This window comes from Haemorhous mexicanus, chromosome 9, assembly GCF_027477595.1.
Source record: "Haemorhous mexicanus isolate bHaeMex1 chromosome 9, bHaeMex1.pri, whole genome shotgun sequence".
In the NCBI taxonomy this organism is placed as follows: Eukaryota; Metazoa; Chordata; class Aves; order Passeriformes; family Fringillidae; genus Haemorhous; species Haemorhous mexicanus.
In genome coordinates, this window is record NC_082349.1 from 13,585,582 (window position 1) to 13,612,168 (window position 26,587).

General features: G+C 37.3%; 1 protein-coding gene across 13 annotated transcripts in view; it reads left to right on the forward strand.

Annotated features, from left to right (window-relative positions):
• The window catches only part of ADGRL2 (adhesion G protein-coupled receptor L2), a 386,374-nt gene that overhangs the window by 308,821 nt on the left and 50,966 nt on the right, over positions 1-26,587 (forward strand). For all 13 annotated transcript variants that reach the window (XM_059854096.1, XM_059854098.1, XM_059854095.1 and 10 more), the window contains 2 exons: positions 5,772-5,985; positions 26,413-26,522. In XM_059854096.1, coding sequence (XP_059710079.1) covers positions 5,772-5,985; positions 26,413-26,522 — 324 coding nt within the window. The remainder of the gene's footprint in view (positions 1-5,771; positions 5,986-26,412; positions 26,523-26,587) is intronic.

Below are 26,587 nucleotides of genomic sequence, written 5' to 3' on the forward strand. Positions count from 1 at the left end.
ATGTAGAAAAAATCTATAAAAAGCCTTCACTAGTTACTTAATATTTCTGAAAGCTTTTGTTGATAGGAATTCATATATCCTTTTGTAAGAGACAGGCTTCCAGACTTTAGTTATGCATTTGTAATATGAAATGTCTGAGAAGCAGAATTCTAGAAACCGGTGTTAAGAATCTCCCCTCACAGCTCATTTATTCAGTGAACAAGTTGCCTGGCTTCAGTGTAATTTAAATGGTCAGGTCTGTACCTTAGGACTCTCTGCCTCTTTGTTAAAGTTCACATAATGAGATACTTTCATGTACTTTGTTTTGAGATGATCCCATTTTTATGAATGAGTTTTGAAAAATGGGGGAGGTGTCTCTTAGTAGAAAATAGTTTTTCTTTACTAAAAAATCCCTTTCCTCCCAATGTCTGCTCCATTCAGCATCTTAATTGACAAGAAGGAGTATATACATAAAATGGTAGAGAATCCAGCTGTAGGAGGATATTTTTGAAATGATCACTTCCTGCCTAATTTGACCCCGACGGAACAGTGGGGTTTTGTGTGCTGGGCTGCAGCACAGGCTGGCTGTGCATGGCTGCTGGGTTTCCCTGAAAGAGGAGCTGAGTGCTGTGAACTCCAGACCTCTGTGCACTGTCAGAAGCTCTTACTGGGCCAATGTAATCTTTTAATAGACATGCTTGCCAGAATGACTTTTTCCTTCAAAGATAGAATGAGAAAGCACAGTTGTCATTTAAATTGCCTCTGTCTTTTGTAGTAGTTGGTAGCGTTCTTTTGACCAGGGTTGGATAATTTAAAAGCTGTTTAACAAAATAACATGCTTGTCTGTGTGAAATATATACAGTGCTGAGAGACAGGGAGAAAAGTCTCCCTTGACAGAGTTCATGGGATTCTTTAGAAACTGCAGGATGCTGAGACTTGTCTGAGGAATTACAAAAGCTTTGAGACGCCCATGTTGAGCATTTGCATGATTTTCAGATGGCAAAGTGTGTTCAGCTGTCTTCGTGCACCCTCCCGTGTGTGCCTGTATGCACTTCAGTGGAGAGGGAGAGGATTCTCAGCACAGTTTTCATTGGGCTTTGCATTTGTTAAACATATATTATTGAAATGCTGCCCAGGACACATCACTTCATCTCGTGTAGAACTTAAATCATCATGTTGCATGATATGGTAAAATAAAAGAGATTGTGAAAGAGACAACTGTAAACATTCTGTTTGAAAAGATGTGCTCTTTTCAAAAGACCTTTCTGTTACAGCCAAATAACACAAGAAGCAATATTTCCTTGCTCGCAGAAACATATATAGCTACTTCAGCAGAGATTTGTTTTGGATTCTCCGTTCTTCCAGTATCTTCATTCTTTGAAATAAATTTATACTTCCATGTTGACTTTCTCTGAGCTTTAAGTTTTAATCAAAGGTTCCTTGCTTCTGATGTCGAGTACTGATGTTAGCCTGTTTACATTCCACTGTTTTCCCCCTGTATTCGATGAACATTCAAATGCGGTGGTGCCTTTTTGCTTTTATCTACCAAACTTAGCACACTCTCTTATTATTGACAGCTCAAAAAGATGGTATGCTAGTGGGCAGGATGCTGTGAATTATTAACTTTTCTTTGCACTTTGACAAATTTAGGTTATCTTTGTAAAGAGAAATAGTTTTTTTCTGAAGGAACCAAGACAGTGGAATGGTAAATAAGGCTTTGCAAACTTAAATTAAAATTTTTTAGCCAGATTTGAATTTACCACATTTCCAAAACATGATTCTGAATTACAGTTCTTGTACAGGACTTGTACTTTTCATTTCATAGACTGAAATACCAGAGGAGAGATTTTGATTATGATTTTTTCCTTTCAGTTTGTTTTTCTTATATGGATTGATCAATAAAGAATTAAAGAATGCATATTGCCACTAAACATCCCCTCTACCTTTTTTTGTTAGAAATGCGATTTCACAAAAGCAGTTTATTTGCTCCTTTCAATAAAGAGCCTGCTCTCACCTAATTTGTGAGCAGATAAAATGTGCAGGAAACATATGTTTGCCAGGAAGCTTTTCTATAATCAAAATGGTCAGCAGGAGAGAAACAATGTTTTTCTTCTCATTAGGTGTTGATCTTCTTCCATTAAAAAGAAAAAATAAATTAAAAATTGGCATACAAGACTGATTAATATACAGAGGCATGAGTGAATCAGAGACAGCATATGTTGCATTAGGTAAGAGACGCTTATTTGAGTTAATGTTTAGGTTGTGCTGGAAGTCCCAGCCCAGGCACCAAAAGGCCTTTGCAGTCGGGGAGCATTTTGGGCGGCAGACAGCAGGAGCAGTGTCATCCAGGGCACAGTTTGCCTCCAAGCAATTAGCAGGAAGAGGAGGAATGTTGATTTCAGCTGCCAGAGGACAGCCAAACATAGTAGGTTTGTTCGAGGTTCGGTAAGGCAAGCAGCAGGTTTAATACAGCTTGCTTAAGAAAACACAGTGTTGGGAATACTCCTGCGGAATGCATTCGAGATACAAAGTTACTGGTGACAACAGTAATTATTGACAGAGCCACATACTTAGGTCTAAAAAACTCTGGAATGACACTGAAGCATTCAGATGCCGGTTGTTCACACTTCCATCCCGTGGCAGTGCATCTGTTTATCGGGAATTATCTCCTGAATGTAAATGAATTTCAGTCCTAAGTCATTGCACCTGTTGCCAAGAGGTGTTTATTCCAATCACTTGCCTAAAGCACAGGGAGTTATTGCTTGACGTTTTATAGCTCCAAAAAAAAGCTGTCGTTTCAAAATCATTTGTTCAGAGAGGAGAAAATGGAGCAAACCAGTTCATTTTACCCTAAGCACTGCTATTTGGCAGTATTCACATTTGCACGGCACAAAGCTGCAATATTGATTTTTTGCTTACAGGGCCTCCCACAAGTTCTTTCTTCGATTGTCAGGATTGCAAGATGGATTGAATTACACTTTGCTTGTTGATATACTTATTTTTTCTTTGGTGATAGGAAAAAAAATACAAATAAAGCTTCAGCATAAAGATCATAGCAGCTCTGCTCGTGGACTTGGAATTTATTTATTTTATTTAGTTGAAATTCTTTCTGCACCACAGAGATTTCTTAGAGCAGCATTCCCACCTTACACATGCTGCATTGTTTTGCTTTATTGCTTGCTGCTTTTGCAGTGTAGCACCTACATTGCAATCTCAGGTGTGTCCTCTGTTGCCTGCAAAGTGATCTAACCTTGCTCTAATATTTTTAATGTTTGTCCTGATACAGAACTTCTTGTGGATGCCTGCAGGGGGAAAAACTGCGGGATAAAACACATTCATAGTCATTATAGCAGTTGCCATAGATGATGAAGTAAGATTTGCAGGCTGCTGATTTCTCTGTAGCAAAACTGCAGAAGTCTTGTGTTTGAATTTAGAGTATTTCCTAGCAGAAGTGGAGCTTGTGCTGCAGGATCCACAGCAGGGTTCAGTGCTGGTCCCAGGGAGCTGTGTGTGGCTTTGTCAGCCTTGACCCCATAACTGTCCTCAGCTGCTGCTGCACGTGAAGCCACTGACACCTCAACAGCTGTACCCCATGCCCCTTCCCTCCTGCTCTGGTGCAAACATCTCTTTGGACAGCTGTAGGTGCTGTTCCCTTTCTTGCTGATGGAAAGTCAAAGAGTTTGAAGGGGGTGGACTTCCCCAGCCAGGCTGTGGTGGTGCTGCAGGCCGTGGAATCCCAGCTGAGTGCAGGAGATACAGGCACCATTGCTGCCAGCAAGAGGGATGAGTTTCCTGGGGATGGCATTAGATTTGACAGGAGTAGTAGGATGTAGGAATGGCAGTGACTAGCAGCATTCTATTTGGTCCCACCATGGCTGTTGTGATGGTAATTAATGAAAGGAGTTGCTGTATTGAGTGTGGTGGGGACTCTGCACGTACCCCTCCCTGTGCCTGTTTCACACCCCCCCTGAGCTGTGAGTGACTTCTGTCTTCATTGCATTAATTTGCTGCACGGGAGGAGCATGCAGGGTGTCAGTGTGATGGATTCATGGTTTAGCTCTTTCCAGCTCTCAGCCCTTGACACCTCAGCAAGCCTGTAATCATGGTGTTTGTTACTGCTCATGGTGTGCACAGCCACACTGAGAGCCAGGAATGAACCTGAGGTGGAACTTGATGCTTTCCACAGCACTGACTCCTTCCCTTATTAACAAATACTGAAGCATACTGGCCAAGTAATAGTACTGGTTTCCTGCAGGATATGGTTCCACAAAGTATAAAGGCAGACCTGGTCCCTGGGCTCTGGCCAACTGTTCTCCTTGTGGCTGGGCAAGTTCATGCCAGGGAGCCACATCCTTATACTTGCATGATCATTATAAAAAACTTTTGCTGTCTTAACAGATAATCATCTGCATATAGTAGGAGTTTTAATACATAGAATTCAATAGAAAAAGTGATAGCCTCTGGTTCATGGGAAAATTTACTATCCAGGGGTTATCTCAAGTCGTTCTTGATTTTTTTAGGTACTTGCATCTTCCAGTGCATCATACTTTTAAAGAAAGGTTTATTTTCTTCACTTTCAAAAAGCCACAGAGCTCCAACTTTCCATACTTAGCAGCTGTGACAACTGGTCTCCAACAGCCTGCACAGAAATATTAATGGCCTTGTGTTACTCTATTATGAAAGCATTTTTAAAAAATAGAGAGTTCTCCTGAAAATTCAGGATTTACTATTTTAAAGGACTAAGTTTTTAACACCACCATATTGCCCAGCTTTTCTTCCAAGTCACACAATTTTGTAAGAAAGAGAAATACTGTTTAGTAATAATCCATCAGTAACTGTGTATAAGAAACTGTAGTATGCAGATAGTTTTATTCTGATGTAATATATTCTTTTGTATTAAAACTGTAGTATGCAGATAGTTTCATTCTGATGTAATATATTCTTTTGCATTAAAAAATGTCTCTAAAAGACTAAGCATCTGGATGAATAGCTGAACCTTGTTCTGTTTCTAAAGTATTTTATACCCCTTCATTGGAGAAGTTACTTATTTTTAGGAATTCTATTAAGTAGAAAAAAAATGTTAAAATTAAAATTAAATGTATTATTTTTGTGAGAGATGAGGAGGTTTAATGAAGTACACATCTGTGATTCAAAATCCTATCTGTGTTTAGTTAAATTTATGTAAAAGACACAGTAAGGAGCACTGGAGTTCAACTAGGTGAAGTGTCAGCATGTGTATTTGGATCATGTCCATGCTGAGGTCACAAAATAGCTAAGCAAAAGTAACCAGCTCTTCCTGGAGAAAGGGAGACACAAAGTAAGAAAGACTAATGAAGTTGGAAGTTGGAGCTACAGCTTTGGGCTTTTTTGTGGTTGTATTGTTTTCTTTTTTAAAATCCCTTCTGCAAATCCTGCCTGCTCTGCTGCTTCCTGCTCCCAGACACAGCCTGTCTGACTGTGCCCAAGGACTGGAGACAGAAGCAGAGAGAAAAGAGGTGGAAACTGGAACGTGCAGTGTAGCCATGCAGACAGGCACCACTGTCTGCCCTGCCCAGGATTAGAAGCAGTGAAAAGGAATTGCCTCTTTTCCCAGATTAAGGACACAGCAGCCATGGTGTGAGGATGTGACAGTTCCATGAAAGATGCCTCACTTTACATGGTACCAGGTCAGACTGCGTAAAGGTGCGCATCCTTTAGCAACAAGAGTTGGTGCTTTTGTGGCAGAAAAAGAATAGTCCAATTCAGTGTGTCCTTTAGGCTCAACCCCATTTTTGTCCTTGTTTTTTCCCAAGGTTTCAGCCGAGCAGCACTACCCTTTGGTTTGGTGAGGAGGGAGCTCTCCTGCGAAGGCTACTCCATCGACCTGCGGTGTCCGGGCAGCGATGTCATCATGATAGAAAGCGCCAACTACGGACGGACAGACGACAAGATCTGTGATGCTGACCCTTTCCAGATGGAGAACACGGAATGCTTCCTTCCAGACGCCTACAAAATTATGACACAAAGGTAAAAATATACATATCGTGGTGGGGACTAACGGGGAAAAACGTCTGCATTAATACAGGGAGAGGTATATGCTGTAAGAAATGTTGTGATTGCCACTTTGCTATTCAGGTAGTATTGTTTCTATCTAGTAATATTTAAAGGAAATAGAAACTACCAGTTGCAATTAAAGGTTTTGGGGTTTTTAATTCAGGAAACAAAGCTTAAAAAGCAGAAAGATAACTTCAAGGAGAATTAAACAATTCAGTTTTTTGGAGATTCCCTATCTCCTTGTCTTTCAGGGGGTCAAATAGCTCTGAGAATTTTTCCAAATGGCTGCTGTATTTTTCAGTAAATGCAGTAAATTCCCACCGTAGTTCCTAATAGTAGTTCCCTCCAATGGAAAATGTCAGAATGATTGCATGCCAGGATGATTATATGTCATTATACATGTGTGTACGAGCATTCAGGTGCATATAAGAACAAGCTAGTGACAGGGCTTGACATTCAGAGAAGACAGAAGAACCAACCAAGAATCATAAAGCCATTTAGGTTGAAAAAGACTTTTTAAGTTCATCAAATCCAACCATTAACCTTGTGCTGCCAATTCCACCTCTTAATCATGTCCCCAACTGCCAGTAAAAGTATTTTTATTTCAAAAGGTGCAGGAGAGCTCAGATTCACAGAAAGTCCTGTGCTAAAGGCTGTGTATGGGCAGCAGCCACCTACTACTGACAGTTATGTAAATGTCAGTACAAATAAGTCACTGGCATTCCTACTGTCTTAAACTAAAAGCTTGAATGAGTTCAGGATTGGCTGGAAGTTTTCCTCCCAGTGCCTTTTTCCTAGGGTGAGGAATCTGAACAAAAAGGGGATGGGAATAACCTGGAAGCTTTCTGGTGCCTCTACACAGATGTGTCAAATGAAATATGCAAGTTGTCCTGCCTTCTGTGCTCCATTTCCTCTGTTCTGTAACATGGTAACATTTAGTCCCATAGTCACCTCTTAAAAATAGCCTTCCATTTTGATTTACTGATTCACTTAATTGTAAGAGTGGGACTCTTATAATTTTTTATCATTTTTATATGAATATGCAGATATTTTTTACTTCTGTAGTCAAATATTTGGGCTGGATCTCGGACTTCAATTTCAAATGCTGGAGGTAAATTAAGGATATCAGGTCTTTTATTTCTTGTTCTGTGTTGAACCTGTGGCTTGTTTTGTGATCAGTAAGGGAAAGGCTCCATTGCTACACTGTTAAAAAGGTAATACAACTTCTTTAAATCGTGTTTGAGTTATCTTCTTGTGGTTCGAGTTCATAGTTGTTAATTAGATCAAGCCAGATTTCCATCAAGACTGCAGCAGCAGTGTCATCATCCTCTAATCTGTCAACTCCCTTTGAAACCACCTTCAATTGCTTTTGTAAATGTAGTGCCGCTCTCTAGACTTCCTTGTTGTGTAAAATGCATGTTGTGTTTTGATCAAAGTCTTCCTTATGTTCGCTGCAAATGTACAGATTAGGGTAGTCAGAGACAAATATAGAGGCACAGTCTTGCTTGATGTGACATCAGACTGTTGCTGAAAAGCTGAAATTTCAATCTTTCCCTTTCAGTTAATCAGCTGTAAAAATATGATAGCAGAGTGTATTTTTGAACTTCCCCCATCTTCTACTCTTATGCTTTGTTCAACATTAAAATAAGATTGTGATCACATGGAGGACATTGGTTCAGATTATGCTCAAAGAGTTTTTCGTTTTTGTTCTCTTTTTTTTTGTCTGAACAAATGGCAAAGATCATTTGACACTTTGCTTTCTATTTTTGTCTGACATTTATAGCAATTTGGAAGTTTGCTTTCATAGTTTTCTTTCTTAGATCCTGTCATTAAGTAGAAAAGATGTCTCTTGTCTTGCTTAATTTTTTCCAGAATTGCTCAATTTGTGCTAAATTGCAAGCATAGAAGAATGTTGCTAATTTCTTATGAAATATTAAAAGTTCTTATATCTCATTTATTTATAACTGCATCGTGATTGTAATTTTTTGTTGTCTCAGGCAAATTGTTGTTTGTTACTCAGCAAATGTCCTTGATCTGATATATAAAAGTAACACATCAGCTATATTTTGATGGCAGCAATTGCATAGAAAAATCTAACCTGAAGGACTATCAGGTTCATTGGTTTTCCTTTTTTATTTATTGTTTAGAATTTTTCATGACAGTGAAATCTTCTCTAGCTTTGGAAGTAAGCAGCCATAGTTTCTGTATTTCTACTTAAAATCTTGCAGTGTTTAGTTTTAAGGACCATTTTTTATCACTTCAGTCAACTGTGTTACCACTGCGTTTGACCACTCAGTTCAGTTTAGATGTACAGTTAAATGTAGTTCTGCAGCAATTACTAAGTGCTCATTATTCATTTGCAACATTAATCCACAGCTTTTGCACAGCAACTACATCTTCTGCAATTACAAGGTGAAAACATGAGCTTAATGAGATCAGTACTGTGAAATCTGAAGACTGAAAAATAAGATGAGGTTTCCAGTTTAACACAAAGCCATGTCATCACGTGCCCTGCTCCCTTTCCAGAGAGTTTGAGATGTTAGCACACAGACCTTGCCAGTGTCCACTGACGCATCAGCTCCTCTTTCTCAGAACGAGCTGCTACTTAATCTTTTCTACCTCACCCTATTCTTTCTTTGCAGCAGTTCTCAAAAGATTTTTAACTTAATGCGTTCCTAGGAAGCCTGACTAGAACACTAATGATTTCATTGCTTTGCTTTTACCTCTGTAAAGTAGTTATTAAATTTTTAGTCCCTGATTGAAATTACATCCCAATTATTCCAGAATAAAGTCTTTCAGATGTATTTAGATTCTATGTAAACTTCAGACTGGCATGGTTGAAATTAAAGCTTTGAAGAAAGAGACTAGACCTTTAGAAAATCCTTCTCCTCTTTCACACTTCTCTGATAATTAACCCCAGCGTTTGCATACCATCAAGTTTGAGAGATTCTACCACATGCTGCAGTTCAGTACAGAAATAAGCTAATTTCTGGAATATTTGGTGAGTAAGTAGCATAAGTGAGTGACAGAGGACCCATGTTTCAGGCACGTTTTAGTTCTTAAAATAGTCCAACTCCTCTGTGCTCCACTGTCCTTTAGCAGGGACAAGTCTCCTCTGTTTCCTTTTCATTTAAAAAGAAATTAAGTGAACAGGGAAGCAGAAGATGTAAAGCAGCCTGAGGAAATTGCTCTAGTTGCTTGCTCATAAAGTGCATTTGCGTGGCTGTAGCAGAAACTGTCATGAAACTTTGAAGTTGATAAGGCTAATACTGCTTTTTATAGGCACGGCAGAGATTTGAAAATTAACAGCATAAAATTTACTTATGACCTCGTACTATCCATTTCTGTGGCAAGCGGATTGCAGGTGGATCTTGTGAGTTCTGTTCAAACCACCTGGGTGTTTATGAACGTTTTCTGTCTCCAGTGTCTCCTATGGTCTGGACCATAGGTAAAAGAATAACAGATATTTAATAGATATTTCTAGATATGTACTTAAAATATATTTCAAATCAAATGTCTCTTATGTATGTAATATTATAGTGGAATAATAAGATGCTAAGATGGATTCTTGCATGTTGGGACTATTCTTTTTTGAATTACAATTTAATGAGTTGGTTCGTAGGAGTCATTTTTCCTAGTTCTAAATTTTTTGTTTAGGAGAAGTTCAGAGTTATTTGTTGTCACAATTGGATAATGATTTTGTGATTCCAGGACAGAGCAATTAGATTTTTTTTTTAATTTTGAAATTGACTATGTATTTAAATATATACTTGAATGGTGTGGCAGATAATAATTTGGAATTATATAATTTGAAATCTTGATAAACCCCATACTTAGAAAATGACGAGTCTGTTCCAATCTCTACAGCTTATTTTTTAAGCAATTGTAGTTATTACTATTGTTGGGGCTAGTAGAAAATTAGTATTTTGTATTTGAAGAAAACGAACCCTATTCATTCAGTCTATGGAATCATTCACATAGATGAAAAATTCAAACTTTTTTTTTTTGACAGCTGTCCTAGGTTGACAGCCAAATTAAGTTTAGAAGGAAACTTGTAATACAGGTTAAAATACCTTGAACTTTTAAATAGAACTGTATGTTCTCTGATCTGATACCAAGAGTATTGTTGTAAACATTGAAAAGAAAAAAATTCAAAATGTTTAGACTTCTTTTGCAGACCATGTAAACACCTACATTAAAAAAATAGTCTCACATCGGGATATTCAGTTTATTTTGGATAAATTTTTTATCTGCAACAGAAAGGCAGTTACATCAGTTCTGTACTGAAATAGCCTTTAAATTCTGTTTTCACCTACAGTTTATACTATAATTGCGGCTTTTGTGTACTTTGCATCTTTGCTAAGCATGTTTAATCAGTATAATTTTGCTTTCTAAATATGCACAAACCTCATTTTCCATAGGTGAGCTAAACATAAAAGTATGTCAGGTATAATAGATGAACTTAAACAATGGTAACTTTTTTTTTAGATACTCTTCCCTTTTAAAACATTGCTGCAGAAAAGTAAAAGGATTGAAAGAGGAATAAATCCTCTTCAGCAGTGTTTGTTTTTTCTTATTACATCTATCCTGTCCTATCTATAGCACAAGCAACACATGTACCTTCAATTACCATGTCCATCATGACACCAGTGATGAGTTCACGCCTGGGTTTGTTACCATGAACTTTTCTCCCCTGGCAATGCTCTTAACCTGTTCCGTCCATCATCCCTCTGCAGACAGCTGCACTTCAGCAGAGGGATTTCACAACGTGAGCCACGCACCCCTGCCCTGCTGAGTGACCAAGGCAAAGCTGAAGGAAGCAGCACATCCATTCCTTCTCCCAGGATTTCTTAATGCATCCCATGGGAGATTGGAAGACTGCAGATGTTCATTCTTTTCCATCTATTCACACGTCCAAGAAATAGGTCATTTTGAAAACTTCTATATATAAAGGAGTGAGACATGTTTGAAAGAAAACAAAATGAGTTCTATTTCAAAGGACTCATCTCTCAAGCCCTCTTTCCTGTTCCTGCTTGTCAGGTCTGCAGAGAAAGCACTGTCACACCATATTAGTGTCCTTTCAAATGAAAACAAGTTTGGTCTGTTCTGTAATGTGAGTGGATAAAGCAAATCTTCCACTGGACTCCAAGCTTGGGTGAAATCTATAACTGATGAATCTCATTCATTGTAGCAAAACGGTGTAATCGAAAGGAAACTTGGCACAGGGTGCTTTGCTGATAGAATGCAGAGCCTGCTGTAGATCACTGCAGACCTGAATTCCAGTCTGTGCAAGATTTCCAAAGAGAAGCATTTCAGACCCTCTTTCAAAAACAGCTCCTTCAGCCAGGGCCCAGGGTTGATTCAGTGTTTAAACTGCAGCACGCTTCAGATTGGCATTTCTTGGTGGTATGACTTACAGCCTTTTTCATGGGGCTGGATTTCATCCTTTGCCATTTGGAGCTGCCTGTAATTGAGGCAGTGGCACACTGCACTTCGGGGGTCTGCCAGGCTTAGGCAAGGGCTCTGCTGACCCCTGCTGCTATCCCTGCTTTTTCCCTTGCTTTTCCTTCTGCAGCCAAAGGTTGCCTCTTTTTGCTAAAGATACTATCAGGTGAGAAGTGTGTTTGATTAAGAGGTATAGCTTGCCTTTTTCTGCTTTCTGTGTGTCTTTTTCCTTTTTATGTCAGAGAAATCCCAGTGCTGATGGCAGGGTACACAGGCTGTTGTGCATCGGGTGCGTTCTTGGAATTTGCACACATCGGAAGTTCTGTCGTACTGATGCTGATCTCACAAGCGAGGACCTTTTGCTTTGGCATGCCAGTGCTTTCTGATCCAGCTTGCTTACAACTGCTTCACAAAACATTTGCCATACGACATCATCAACATTAGACGTTTCTTTTCTTAAGCACACTTTTAAAACTAAGACTTCTATTAATCTGAAATAGATCTTAGTACAGCAGTCAACACTGTGACTATTTTGATGTAGCAGAAGCTTAAAATGCTCTTTATTGTGAAACTAAGCTTTTCACAATACTGAGCTGTGGCCAGATTGATTTTTGTTTTGCTTTCTATGTGTTAGTCACAGACTTAGTTATGACTCAAATACGAAGAAAAAAAAGCAGAAATACGTGTAGTCTGTTTTCATGAGCAAGGCATAATCACAGAGCCCAGAAGGTTCCTGAAACACACTTCAGTCCTTGCTGTTATTACAGCAGAAAACAGTAATACCCGTGACTGAGAAGAGCCTTTTCTGGCATTATGTATTTTCACTATCATTAATTCCTAATATGAAAGTAGTAGGTCTAGTTTTACTCATTAAAAATAGGGGGATTTGTTAATGGGGTTGTTCTATCATGGCATTACTTAATAAATGAAATAGAAATCCTCATATTACAAGGTTCTTAGCAGTCAGGCGAAGGGAAATAGCTGTCAGTGGTACTTGATCATCATTTTGCAGTGTGTTCTATTTTAATTTCCTGCAGAAGAAATTTTTTTACTCACATGCAAACACATAACACATGGACGCGTGGCTGTAGTCGCGACATCGGACAGGCTGCAAAGGAAACAACAAAAGGATTATTCGTACCAACTAATTACATTTAAAATTTAGATTTAGTTTCCTCCAAAAGATATGGGATTCATTATTTTAGTAGGGTGTAGCTTGATATTCTATTTAGCTTTCATATCTTTTATGCAAGTAGTTTTCTTCCTTTATTATTGGCAAAACCACAGTCAAATTCTTCTTAAGTCAGCGTATCTCTTATCTGGCAGGATTATATATACACACTCATCAGTCTTTCCTTGCTATTCATGGGGTGAAAATAAATGTAACTAACTGTACATATACATACATTAAATTTTAAGTATTATATGCTGTTGCTTGTGTATTTGAACTTCATATAAAATACATGCTTCAGCCTATGATTTTCTTGTGTTTTTTGTTTCTGTTTGCTGAAATGGGCTTTACTAGGTGTGCACACTGTTTAGCCCAGTTAATCATTTACTATATGTTTTGGGTACGTAATTGTCTCTCAGTAATTTGCTAATTTTTTAGAGAACTTGTCTGAGACAACATTGCTTAACCTTCAGCACCTTTCAGTTGAATTTTGTGTCGTCTTGAATGCGTTTGCATGAATTTTACATGGTTTTCATATTTCTAGTCTAGCCAATATAAGTTCCTGGTTCAGTTACAGTCAGAACTTTATTATTAAGACGTTCTAATTTACTTATATATTGCTGCACCAAATTTAGTTCATATAGAATAATAATGTAATAGTTGAAACCTATTAATTCCTCCCACCCCCATAAAACCTCTATAATACTTAGCCAAAACAGCTACATTATCTGATAAGTTGATTTAGGACTTTATACATGTGTTCATATAGCCATTTATCTCAACCCTTTCTGAGGAGACCTTTATTAAGCTGTGATGACTGCTGAATATGAAATGTAACCAAGATTATTTTTTTATTCAAATATAATTTAAATATTCATCAAAGAGGAGTTATGCTTGAAACTGACAGAGACTATTAACATCAAAAAATATAATTAACTGCACTGGGTATCATGAAGCAGAGTTAGCCAAATAGCCGAGAGGTCTAATTGCTCTAGAGTCTGAGAAGCAATAGTTTTATTTTATACTTTTGCTGTGGAATTAATAGTGATGTGGTTTCCTACGCGAGGCAATTAAAAGCTGCCTGTTAAGGTTCATTGCACTGTAGGAAATCTGTTGAATATCACTTAGTAAACAGAACTGACATGGAATAGGTACATGAAGATGGGCAGAGCAGGGTATAGATCATGAATTAAATATATGTAAGTAAATTATGAGTACTTTCTAGTGTTAAAAGTCAGCAGTAGCCATGAAAGTGAAAAGTTTTCATTAGTAACACAAAGGAAATGGAATTTAAAAATTATTACAGTGAAGATGTTTAATTCAGAGGAAAGAAACAGAAGAGTAACATGGGTTTAAAAATTAAAAACTACAGAGTAGTGGAGAAATTAGCAGATCTCATATTCTGTAAATGTCTTTCTGCCACAGAATAATCTCCTACTTACAATAAAAAGAACCTTCTGACCTTTGTGGCTCAATTAAGCTTTTAGTTGTATTCAACAAGAAAAGTCTTCTTTATTGAATCCCATAGATTCTGCCTGTGCCCAGAGTATACATTCTAAAAAGGGATGGCCATATTTGTGGTATTTTGACATTAATGAGGTTGCTGAAATGGAAGAGTTTAAGGATCAAAGATACAAGCAATGGTGCTATTTTACAGCATTTTTTTTTCCTCTCTAATAATAAAATTGCGATTTAATTGCTTAATAAGTGGGCCATGATTACTGAAAGACATAGATAATTTCCCTCTTTCCATTTTATCTTCTCCATATTGCAGAACAATAATTAGGAAAAATGCTACTACCACAACTGAAAGAAGTTTTTATTTTTTTTCTCTTCATGTAACAACTATGAATGAAAGGAGTTTGCATGTATGTCCTTTAGTCTAGTATGATACTCAGCTTCTATGGTTTTTAGGAAGCAATCTAAACAACTAATGTCATACTGGTAAAATAAAATCACACAAAGAATTCAGCTAGAATTCCTGCTTTATATAAAGATTGGCTGCCTGTTTCATACATTATTTAGCAGGCTTACCCTGTTTATATCAGTGACATAAGAGTGCGTGCTACTTTCTCAGAAGAGCACTGTCTTTGCCGCTTCACAGCACAGTGCCTTGTACTCCCAGGCTTGCACATGGTGTTAGCAGATATTTAAAGCACTTCAGCTTAACATTTTATAGGTCATGATGAACTGAGCCTATAAAACAAGTTATTGCAATGAAGTTAATGCAGTCTTAGGAGTGTTACATAGACCGAATACTCAATATTCAGGATATTTTTAGCCCTCTGTAGACGTATCAATGGGAAGGAAAGGTTCTTACCACGAGGAATTTATTTCCGTGTCCAACCTGATTTACAATACACTTAGAGTACCGAAGCTTTGCTACAAATTTACTATTGAAAGCCTTTTTTTTCAGGTTTACCCGGTAATACAGTAACTATAGGAACCTTTGAATTTCAAATAGTTCTACTACACACACACATACACATGCAAAACAGAAAAACAAGAGAAGAAATTAGGCAGAAAAATAATTTAATTTGGCAAGCTACTCTGAGCAAAGTCATGCCCCTTGAACACCTTGGAGGAAGCTTCCTCCATCTTACTCGTCAGTGACACCAACCTGTGCAATGTTTCATCTGGCAAGATGTGTATTTTGCTGTTGTAGGGGCAAAGGCATCTATGTTCCTTTCTTAGTAGTAATCTGTGATCTTAAACCTTACTGTTCATTGCTTCTCAGATACCTTGCTACTTGTGATATACATCTGTATAATGAAGGATGTATATCTATTATGTTGATATACATCTATATAATTTGGAAATGTATTTAATACACACATTTTTTGCAGCACTATAAAATTGTTTTGCCATAACTCAAGAGTTTGTGCTCTATTAAATGCTTTCTTTTAGGCTGAATTGTGAGTGTAGCAATAACGTGACAGTTCTGAACCCATAATCTTTCCCTGTTTACTGAATTTATTACAGACATTGAGTTCAACTCTACTGTTACACTCATGAAACTGTAGGTGTTTTCTCATCTAGGAGGTAGCAGCAGTGATATTACTTTCAGTATATTATTCTGGTGCCAGCATCACTGGTGGGTATGAAAAACATAATTTGCTTTGTGTATTTAGCTTTCTTGGATAATTTTGCTGCCTTTTTGACAGAGATACAGCAAAAGAACACCTCCTGGAGTCACATTTAAAACAGGAGCACTTTGGGTAATGTACTGTAGACAGAACACATATGAGTTAGAGCTCACTTATCATGAATGCCATCAGCAGTGCCTTGTTGCTTTCTTATCAGCCACTTCCTGCTGTCAGCCCAGTGCTTATTTCAATAGTAAGGGATTTGCATCAAATGTAACATAGCATTATGTATGGCTAACATGCGGTTTTTAATTGTGCAGGCACACGAGTCTCCTTCAGTGGTAGACAGTTTCATAAAAGGATTAGATCATGAATATTTTTGACACAATTAAAGATTACCTGTGCATTGACAAAGTGAAGCCAGTGAATTTTCTGATGAATGTTTTTCAGTGGTGAATTTGCTTGGCTTGTGTAAAAACCTACTGCAGAAAAGGGAGGATTTTTGCAGATGTGGGAACGAGCAAACCGAAGCAGTCCTCTAAACTTTCTTGGGCTCAAAACTGGAAGTTCCAGGAAGCAGAGAGTGCACACTTCAAATCAGTAACTTAAACCCTTAACTTTGGATTGCAAAGAAAAAGTGGGATTGTGCTTTCCTAGTTAGAACAACATGCTTTTGCAGGGGAAGTTCTGTACCTGGAAGCTCTGCAAGCTTTCCAGATGATAATTAGATCCAGACATCACTGGAATATATATATTCATATTCTAATGAATAACAGTGCTTTTGTGACAGGCATTCCTCTCAGAAGAAATAAAAGTACTTGTAGTGAGGACTCTCAGACACATTTTAATAGGAAATGACACCACTGTTACAGAGTTGATTAAAGATCTACCAAGGGACACTTCTGGAAAAAATCAGCAGATGAAATGAGAAAAGTTGTAATTTTATTATTACTTATTACTTATCAGTTAAATACACGTAACTTTGAGGCCATGAAATCTGCTGTAAAAATTATGAGGAAAAGGACTGTACCTTCTTGCTAGCAGATTGCACTTTTATAAATCTCTTAAAATAACCAAATTGTCTTTTGCCTCTTGCTCAGCATTTTACTCTGAGTTCTGTTGAGCTGTATAAATGAGTCACTCTGCAGCCCTATGGAGTTGGTGGATATGCAGCAGTGGGCACATGGCCTCTGTTGATGAAAATAATAACCCAAAAAGGGGATATTCCCCAAGGCAAGTTTACAAAAAACAATTTATTCTTTTTCACCCTGTAAAACTCATCTTACATGCAGGATCTCTTGCATTATTACAAACTCTAATCCTCTGAGTGGGTAATTAACGGACCAGAAAAGCCATTTGTGGAAAGAAAGAGCCATAAGGGTGAAAAATATTTCTCTGCTGAATGATCTTTAAGGAGTAAATAATTACAAGAGTGAGAGGTTTGGGATGACCAATCTAAATCTGAACATAATTAGGATGAACACAGTTTGAAAATCGAAGCAGTTGGCATGTGCAACAATTCTCATTTCAGAAGACTAATTAAATATTTAAAAGCCCAAAACCCCTCACTATTCACAGAAAAATAGCCTGACACAAAAGGGTCTGTAACTTTGCAGATAATTAGGAAGGGTTATAGGGGAAAAATCACGGATTGGCTCCAAGGTTCTGCAAGGTCACATCTTATTATGGTGTATCTTTTATATGGTCTGATAACAAGATCTTGCTAATTTAATCTAAGTAGGGCATCCCATAGCGATTTCCCATTTCCCTTGTTAAAAATATGATCATTTTTCCATATGCTAACTGCCATAGGTGAACATTTTTATAAATAATTTCTCCTAATTGATACAGGCTATAAGATTTTTAATTATTCAAGGTGAATGCATGTGTTAAAGTTGAGTTAGGGTTGCGCCCACTGCGTGCCCCCTGTGAAGTTGTCCTCAGCCTGCCTGTTGCACAGGGAAACCAAAGGACTCTGTGGAATCTGGTTGTCCCAGTGGCCAGTTCTGAAAATGACTAAATCTTAATTTCCTGTTAGAGGCAAAATAGTTTTTTTTTGTTGAGTATGCATTTCTGTATGCAGAAGAGATGTGTTAAACTCAGGAGACCGATAGCAAATCAAGCTGAATTTGCATTGTGCAGGCCTGGAGGTCTGGTGGAAGTGTGAGCATTGAAAGTGTACGAAGGCTTCTATTTCAGAAGTTGCAGTAACAAATCATACATCATGTCATCTAAAACGCCTTATTTTAGTAATTAAAGTGGGTGATTGTTAAAAATGTATTTCAGATCGGTGCAAATTAACGTGAAGGATAAGGCTACATGTTTTCAATATTGTAATTCTTCAAGTTACTCATTTAATAATGACTCAGAAGCTGTCTTGAGTTCCATAACTTTTAACTACGTTATGAATATGGTGCATGCCAAGCCATGGATAAAAAAGATCAACCGTGCTGCAAAAAAAGAATTCTAAAGGGTTTTTACTGTTATCCTATACTCTCTGCCTGGTAGTCTCTTCTCCTGCAAGTCTGTTGCAGTGTTATTCCTAAGGATCAGACACTGTGCTTCAGGATTTTCTCTTGGATTTTCTATAGCTCTGCTCTAGCACTGTGCCTCTGAAATAAATGCCCCTTCGTAAAGCTCTGGGTTTATTTAAAGCCCCACGTTTCTCCCCTGAAACCTGCTCAATGCACAAGGCATGATGCTGCACTCGTGCTCATTCGGTGTGAATAATCTGTGCAAATTGCTCAGATACGACGATGCTGCACTACTAAAGTTTTCATTAGGAAGTAAGCATAGCTGCAGGCTATTTATTTTGTCTAAATGGTGAAACATTTAATTGGATCTTTTGAACTTATTACTTTTCAGCAGTGCAGATCTGCTTGGCTTAGTTGGTGTTCTAAGATGTACACTGCCTGTAATCCCATGCTGCAGCTTGCTTGCAAATAGGCATGCACATAAATAATATGACAATTATTATTATTATTATGAAAATTACTGTATTTCCATTTCTTATTCCTCAGGTGGGGTTGCATTAGAAACATTTTCTCTAAAGAACAGATCTCTTCTGCTTCATACTGTTACAAGGATTGGGTTTGCACCTACGCAGACCTCACCAGGAGATTGTTCCATTTACTTTGCATACCTCATTGCATCTTTGATACTTACTTTTACTGTCCTTGATTAACAGCCATCTCCTCACAAACTCTGATTGGCTTAGTAGGCCTTTGGTATATGTGGTAGAAAGTAGTAGAGATAGAAAAGCAGGATTATAAATGCACCTAAAAATACTGAGCGAAAGCAGGAGTTATGTATTCCGCTGGAATTCCCTTTTTTTTTCTTTTCTTTTTTTTTCCTCTCCCTCTTTTATCTGATGCTCCAGTTTCAGCTTAATGATAACCCCATAATAATAGCATTTACACCAATAAGAAAAGTATTAGAACAAGTATGAACTGTAACAAGAAAAACTGTTTCTGATAGCTTAGATGTAAGTGAGAAGATTCCTCATTTTAACAGTGACTGCTTTGAACTTAGAGACATGAATACTAAAAGGCAAATGGGTCATAACTAAATGTATTAAAGTTGTAAGAAGAGGTTGAAAGCAAGAAATATAGTTAAATGACTTTGCCATACAAGTCTGATACACATTCATTGACAGTGAATCAGACTGAGTAATTCTAAGAAAAGGCCTATGGGAGTTGCATATTTTATGCTGTGTTTTATTGTCTATTTGGAGATTTATGCTTAATGTGTACCCTTAGACTCCCACAAGATTACATTGTATAAAGAAAGCACAATTAAATATTATTGCAATTTTTTATTGGGCAAATGGAAACAAGGCTATGGGGCACCTTCTCCTATAATATTAATTATACACTATTTACCTTCCTTGTATGTGTTTACTTCGTAATTAGGAAGATTCAACAAATCATCCATATTATATTTTAAAAGAAAATGGAGGGAAAAAACACGCCTCAAATATTTTTCATCCAAATCCCCCAGATTTATTACTGTAATGGTCACGTTGCCAAGTGCATAGAAAATCCTAGGGCCAGTTCATGGATTTTCAAACCAAGTTGTAGGATGCCTCACTGCTTTAGCGGTCATAGGTGAGTCACCAGTATCTAGACAGAGCTCTTATGGCCAAATTCTGCTGTCATACCTGCTCATGTATCTCCTTTTTTCTTTTAGATAATGAAAACTACCAGGCACAGCCCACTAAATCCATTTCCTCTTTGAGCTCAGTAAAATAGGTGCTATTTCATTTTTGCATGCTCATTCCCCTATAATGGTTTTGGGGCTTCTAACTTAAAAATAATTTTTAGAAAATCTTACAAATGAATAAGAAACATTGTCAGTGTGTCAGGCCAGTCCCAAGATTATAGATCTATCCTTAGGGGTGTGTGGCTCTGTAGGATGTGTGCACTCACTCATCCTGCATGGGAAGGGTAGAGCACTGTGGAAACAGCAGTGAGGGCTGGCCAATCCTTCTTCAAATCCAGGCTTTACAGGAAGGCTGGATTTTCTCAGCAGGTCTTTGTTCCAGGCTTTGGTTTGGCTTAAATTGCTAACTCATTAGATCTCAGTACATAATAATGTATGGCTTGTGAGGTGAATTTGAAACTCAGAATTTAAATACATGCCTTCACATTTATCTACTGTGGCATTTCTTTGTGCATACTTATGTACCAAAACACCCCTAAAATAAGATCTCTGTTCTCTATTTTATATGTAAGTTTTGCAGTAAAACATAGCATTTAGGTAGTATCTGATGTCTTCATATATCTTTAACTGCATTTAATGACAGCAGCAGAGGTTTAGTGAATATTCATACAAAAGCAAAACCACATCTCACATGGCAGTTGTAGACCATTAGGAATACAGCTGTAAAGACAGCTACTTACTCTGGGTAATGAGGTTCAGGAATTTTTCAGTGTAAGTCATCACATGAAGTGCATTCATCCCGTATTCCCATATCTTTTCACTCAGAGTGCAGCTCACCCAGGGTGAATAAGGAACAAGAAGACCATATGGAGTATGTGGTGCTGCAGCTCAGAGTTTACGTGCCTCGAGTGGTGTTTAAGCAGGTTGCTGCAGGCGATATGCAGGAACATGCCATCATGCTGGCTTTTAAGTGTTTAATCAATATGCTGAAAGAGAAATATCATCAGAACTGGCTTGAAAGTTTCAAAACATACCAAGATAGTTTTTTTAATGTATCAACAATGTTACTAAAAAATTAATTTTACTTACTAGATGTGGATTTATAGTGTATCTTTTTTTTTTTTTTTAATAATGAATTACATGTGACTGTGTTTGCATTTCGCCCTACTCAAGGAAACACTACTTTCACAAAAATACAGCATTAGGAATAACCTAAATTATCTTGATAGGTTTTTTTCTGGCTATACGTTAGTCCATACCTTTTATAAAATAGCATGATGTTTCTTCCATGTTACTATCTATGACAAAGTGCTGTATGCAAAACAAAAGCATTTGAAGGATACATTGCAATGCAGACATTATTTCATACATAAATTATTTTTGCAAACTGCAAGAACCACTTGTTAAGGATCTGTTTGTATCTTTCTGTGTCAGATGTGACTTGCCCACAGAGATGACCTCTTCCCTCAGTCACTTGCTTTGATCCATGCAGTGCTAATGTCTTTCCAGAATCTGTTTCTCAGATCCCAGTGCTTCACTTTCTGGTCCAGTCATGATACACTGTGGTTTTCATTTTAATGCTGGAGTATTTGTTCAAGTCCATAGATTGTGCGTTTTTAATCTTCCTTAGAACAATGGTGAATAATGGCCCTTGGCAGGAGATAATGAAATTTTCTTAATTTATATTTTCAAGCAGAAGCTTCAATTGAAAATGGCATCCTATGGCCTGCAGACATAGCTCTAGTGCAAGTTTCAGGGGAGCTGTAATAATAATGCAGTGCCAGCAGTGACGGGGAATGATAGGACAGTGAAGAAGCAATTTAAGAAAGAAAAGAGAATGTACCAAAGCTTTATTGTAGCATATCTAATGATCTGCTGAAGATTCCCAATAGCTTTGGGAGCATGACAGGAGAAACTAATGTTATCTTGCCAAAACAGAAGCCCCTGCTTAATCAGCAGAACAAGATTATTGATTAAAACACCTCGCACAATAGATTGCACATGGAATCTCATCTCCATACATTGCACATGAAAAAGTGCAATAATAAGCATAAGGTAATAATAATAATAAAAAAAAAAAGCAAAAGCAATTTGTTGGGAATTGTACAAGTCAAGATTAGAGTTGAAATACAAACAAATTATCATGGAAAATGCAGATGTCCTTATAGCTGAACAGAGAGGATGGAAGCAGCAGAGACAGGGCTACATCATGAGCAGAAGATAATACCAGCCCTGCTGGAGCTGCTTTACTTTCCTTTTTTTTTCTGTATTCATCTGAAATGTGAAAGGCCATTCCTCATTTGCACAGTCTTCTTCCTGAGGTGAAAGGAGTTCAGACATTATACTGTAACTGTTAATTAAACACTCCATTTGATTTTTAGATTACTCTAAGTGATGCATGTGCATTATGAAGATGTAACCTTTCTTCATTCATACTAAAATACAGAAGAAACGTGTGTCAGAGTACACAATTGCTCCTTGCATTCATGAGAATAGTGAGAATTCCTGCATTTCCCCTTGCAAAACTGTTGTTGCTGCTATCACAAGAACCTGAATTATTATTCTTTCATCACTACAGTTAGTCTTTTTCTAACTAGCATTTCAATTTTAATTCATACATTACCTTTCCTAAGTTAACTGTTACTGGGTTATACAGACTTCTTTGCTGATCTGCTGTATTTCCTTGTAAATGACAAAGTCATTGCATCTTTGTGAATATTATGAATTCTTCCTGAGTGTGAAGACATTTCTCAGTGTGCAATCCTATGAATTTTAAGATTGTGCATAATCCTCTGAAAATGTCTGTATTTTAACATATGCTGGGGAAGTATGCAGTGAGGTAGATTGCAGAACACTTAAATGGTATTTAAAACCTACAGAGACCTTAAACACTAGATTACAAACACTGAAACACCAGAGTATTTGTGATTTGTCTTCTTTACTTTGCAGAAATTACAGCTGGTTTGTATCACACCTTCATTAGAACAATTCTGAAAGAGTTTGAATAGAGAGAACAAAGTAACAATATATCATGTAGAAAAAATAACTTTGGTTAAAATGAATGAGGGACTCCAAGTTATTCACCAGTTCAGGTTTTTGAGGTTTGGATTTTTAATTTTTTTTTTCCTAATTTTGAAATTTTTGCAATTTCCAAGGCACTTTATTTCTACAATAGTCTTGTTTTGGAGAATCCTGTGACACAAAAGGTGTTTGCCCATTACAAAAAGAAATGGGTCACCAGATTTAAGGCTGTAACAGTGGAATATCCTCTTCTTCAAGCACAATGTTTCCTAAGTGTAAAGATTTCTTAAAATACAAATTTCTGCTGTGGCAGTGATGAGGTAGCTTTGATAATCTGTAGCCATGTAGGATAATCTGCTGTCTGAGGCTATTTGTGCAGAGAGGAGTCTCTTTTATCCAATGTGCTACAGAATTTGGGGCTTCTTGTCTTTAAGAAATTCAACTGAAACACTTACCAATTTGGAAAATGGATTTTTGCAGATAGTAGCAGAAGTATAGGCCAATAGCTAACAGAGAAGTATCCCTGGTTTTACAGAGAAAAACAGTGCAGCAGACAGAAGGCTTTAATTTATTCAGATAACAAATCACAGTAGTGATAATATAAATTCCCTGAATTACTTGTCTCAGAATTACCTCCACAAAATTCATCATTATTCTTCATCTCTTCTCTGTAACCCATGAATTAGGATTGGCAGGTACAATAGTTGCTGTTGGTTTTTCTTAAAAGTCTCACTCTAATGGAAATATGACCTCTAAATATTGTAAAAAATTGTTACCTGAATGTCAGCTTTTTAAACTCTGAATATCCTAAACACGTGTCTTTAATTTGAAATCTTAGAAGTGTATGTAAATTACTCAGGTTTTATAAAATACAGCCAACAGTGCAGCAAAATCAGTGATTTGAATGTGCAAACCTATAACTTAAAGCACAAATACACTATTCATGTAGTTATTCAAGTAATTCCACTTCTTGGGGGAAGTGCTGGTGGGCCTGCTAGCACTGCTGTATACTGCAGCAGTGGACATAACTCATTGCTTTGTGACAGTGGTCTTGGGTTTGGCCATAGGGGAGCAAAAGGTGACCATTTGCACAGCAGGTGAAATTTTTCATAAAAGAATTGTCAGAAGTTTTTGGATTGTTATCAATTTTCTGTAAACACGGAAGTTTGCCTGACACTTACTGTGCAAAGAAAAAAACCTGCTTTTTCTTCTGAATTATTATTACAAATCCTTTTGATAAAACCTAGAATGGAGTTCTTCTCAGTTTCCTGGCTGATGGCAGCATTATGAATCTTTTACTGGGAGAAAATGAAACTGAAGAAAACAGCTCTTCACAGGGAAATTAGTCTATCTTTTTCTCACCGCTAAATATGACCTTGGTTAGCTTCATTCTCAAGCATGTACTCATTTTATTTTGTAACAAATAAATAATTCTGTCTTAATTGCTGCTCATTTGAGTATAAAATAAAATTTTCATACAGCTCAAAGCTGTGGAAGCCATCATACTGAAGATGCACTAGGAGAAGTCTTATAGGAATTACTTTGGCGTCAGCATAAGATTTTTGCAAAAGAAATGCAAATTTAAAGAAATTTGCTACAAAATCTTACATCCCAGATTTTCTCATGCTGGTTGGTGTACCTAAGGTGTGGCACATACAAACACCTGTATTGGGGATATTGCAAAGAGGCCTGTGAGGTTTGGGGCCACATTGCCTTCTCCTGCTTCTACAGCCTTCATCTACACCACATACAGCAGCAGCAGCAGCACTCTGTCCTCCATGGGAGGGGCTGTGTGCACATTTTCACATTTCACACACTGAGTACAGTGGTTTTCTCAGCAAGCTGGGTGCACATTTCACCACTTCAGCCTGGGTCTGAAGCCACTGGGTGTGTCAGAATCGTTCCAGACTCTCTGACGTCCTGCAGAGCTGCTGCACTGATTGACTGAGCCATTGGGGTGGGAGTGGGGTGGCATTATTTGTGCAAGAGCTGTGCAGGGGACCTGGCTTTGCCCTCTGGAAAGGGTGGCAGATGAATCCCCACCACCTATCTGTATCCATGGCTGTGTATATATCAGAAATCCCTGACTATTTCCATCAGTTCTGCAATTATGAGGCTTATGATATTAGAAATAAGCAACTTTAAAAAATTATTTAAAAATTTTTAAAAAGAGGAAAAAGAAAAGAAGAGTTAACAGATCAACTTAGAGAGCTTTTGTCTCTGAGTTTGCTCAGCAGAGAGGCACAGCATGTCCTGACTGGCTCTGTGCTATTTTGATTACTGTATAAAAAAGGAAGTAATTTATAATCAAGTTCTTTGAATATGTTTTCTCTACCTTTTATGAGGTAGCATGAATTATTCTAATAGCTGTTGGTGCTGTACAGCTGGGGAAAGCCACTGATACAAGGCAGATTATTTTAGCTCGGGTTATGTGGTATTCAGGAGAATGGGAAGAAGTAGGGCAATAGAGAAGTTGATGTACAGCTGGAGTCAAAGGCTAGTCTATTACTTCAGTTCATACTTCTGTTATTCAGTTTGCTGACAAACAAAACCAACCCCTGAGAAGATCAGCCAAGCTCTTTCCCTGTTAGTCACCAAACTCCCTGACCTTGCCTTTTTTTCTTCCTCTTCCTTGTGACTGTTTTCCTGTATTACATTTTGACCATCTCTTCAAGGTTAGGTGACTGTTCACTTTTAACTTCCAAGCTAATATTTGGGTTTTTGGGTTTGTTTTTTTTTTTGTTCTGGAAAAAATAATAGTAGTCTAAAATCTATTATTATTATTATTATTATTATTATTATTATTATTACCCTTCAAAAACATGAAGTTCAGTAGATTCTCACAATTAGAGGCATTGTAATAAAGTTTTTCTTTGTATGAAAATGCATTTTCTTTCATTGTTATGCAAATAATTGTTATGTCTCAGTCTCCTCAAAAATACATCTGAATTAATTTTCTTTACTGCTTCCTGTAGCCTAACAGAGTCCACCAATTGCTCCTAAAATAATTAAAATGGAAATGCTAATATTCTTTTTCTACAATAGCACTTCTAACCAAAATAATTTCCTCGAATCACAAGAAAAATCTCTCTGAGATTTAAAGTCATTCAGCAGGATGTATGTCTCTAAAGATGGAAGGAATTACTCATTGTTGTTATTATACATTATTCAAAATTGCACTTTTTTTCAATCATAACGTCTTTGCATTTTATTTTTATTTTAGTGAGCAGTAGTATCAAATCAGTCTAAACTTGGTACTTGATACAGCTGTCTCTACCAGTGGGAACAGTTAAGATAGCATCGATCCCCAAATTTTTAAGTATAGAGCCTGAACTAAAATATTGTCCTGAAGTCTTCTTTTGGACTTTAGCTAATTAGTATTAATTAACTTTGTTGTTTTATGGATTGAACTGCCCAAGTGTGAAGAGAGTTAGCACTGAATGTAGTCCTTTAGTATGAACTAGCAAATTAAATGTAATTTTAAATTAATTAGCTTGCTTTCTTTTCCCATTACAGGTGCAACAACCGAACACAGTGTATAGTAGTTACTGGGTCAGATGTGTTTCCTGATCCTTGTCCTGGAACATACAAATATCTAGAAGTTCAGTATGAATGCGTTCCTTACAGTAAGTATAATCTTTTTATTCTTGCTCACTTCCTCTGGCCCTCACAATTGAAGCTGGAGTGCTGT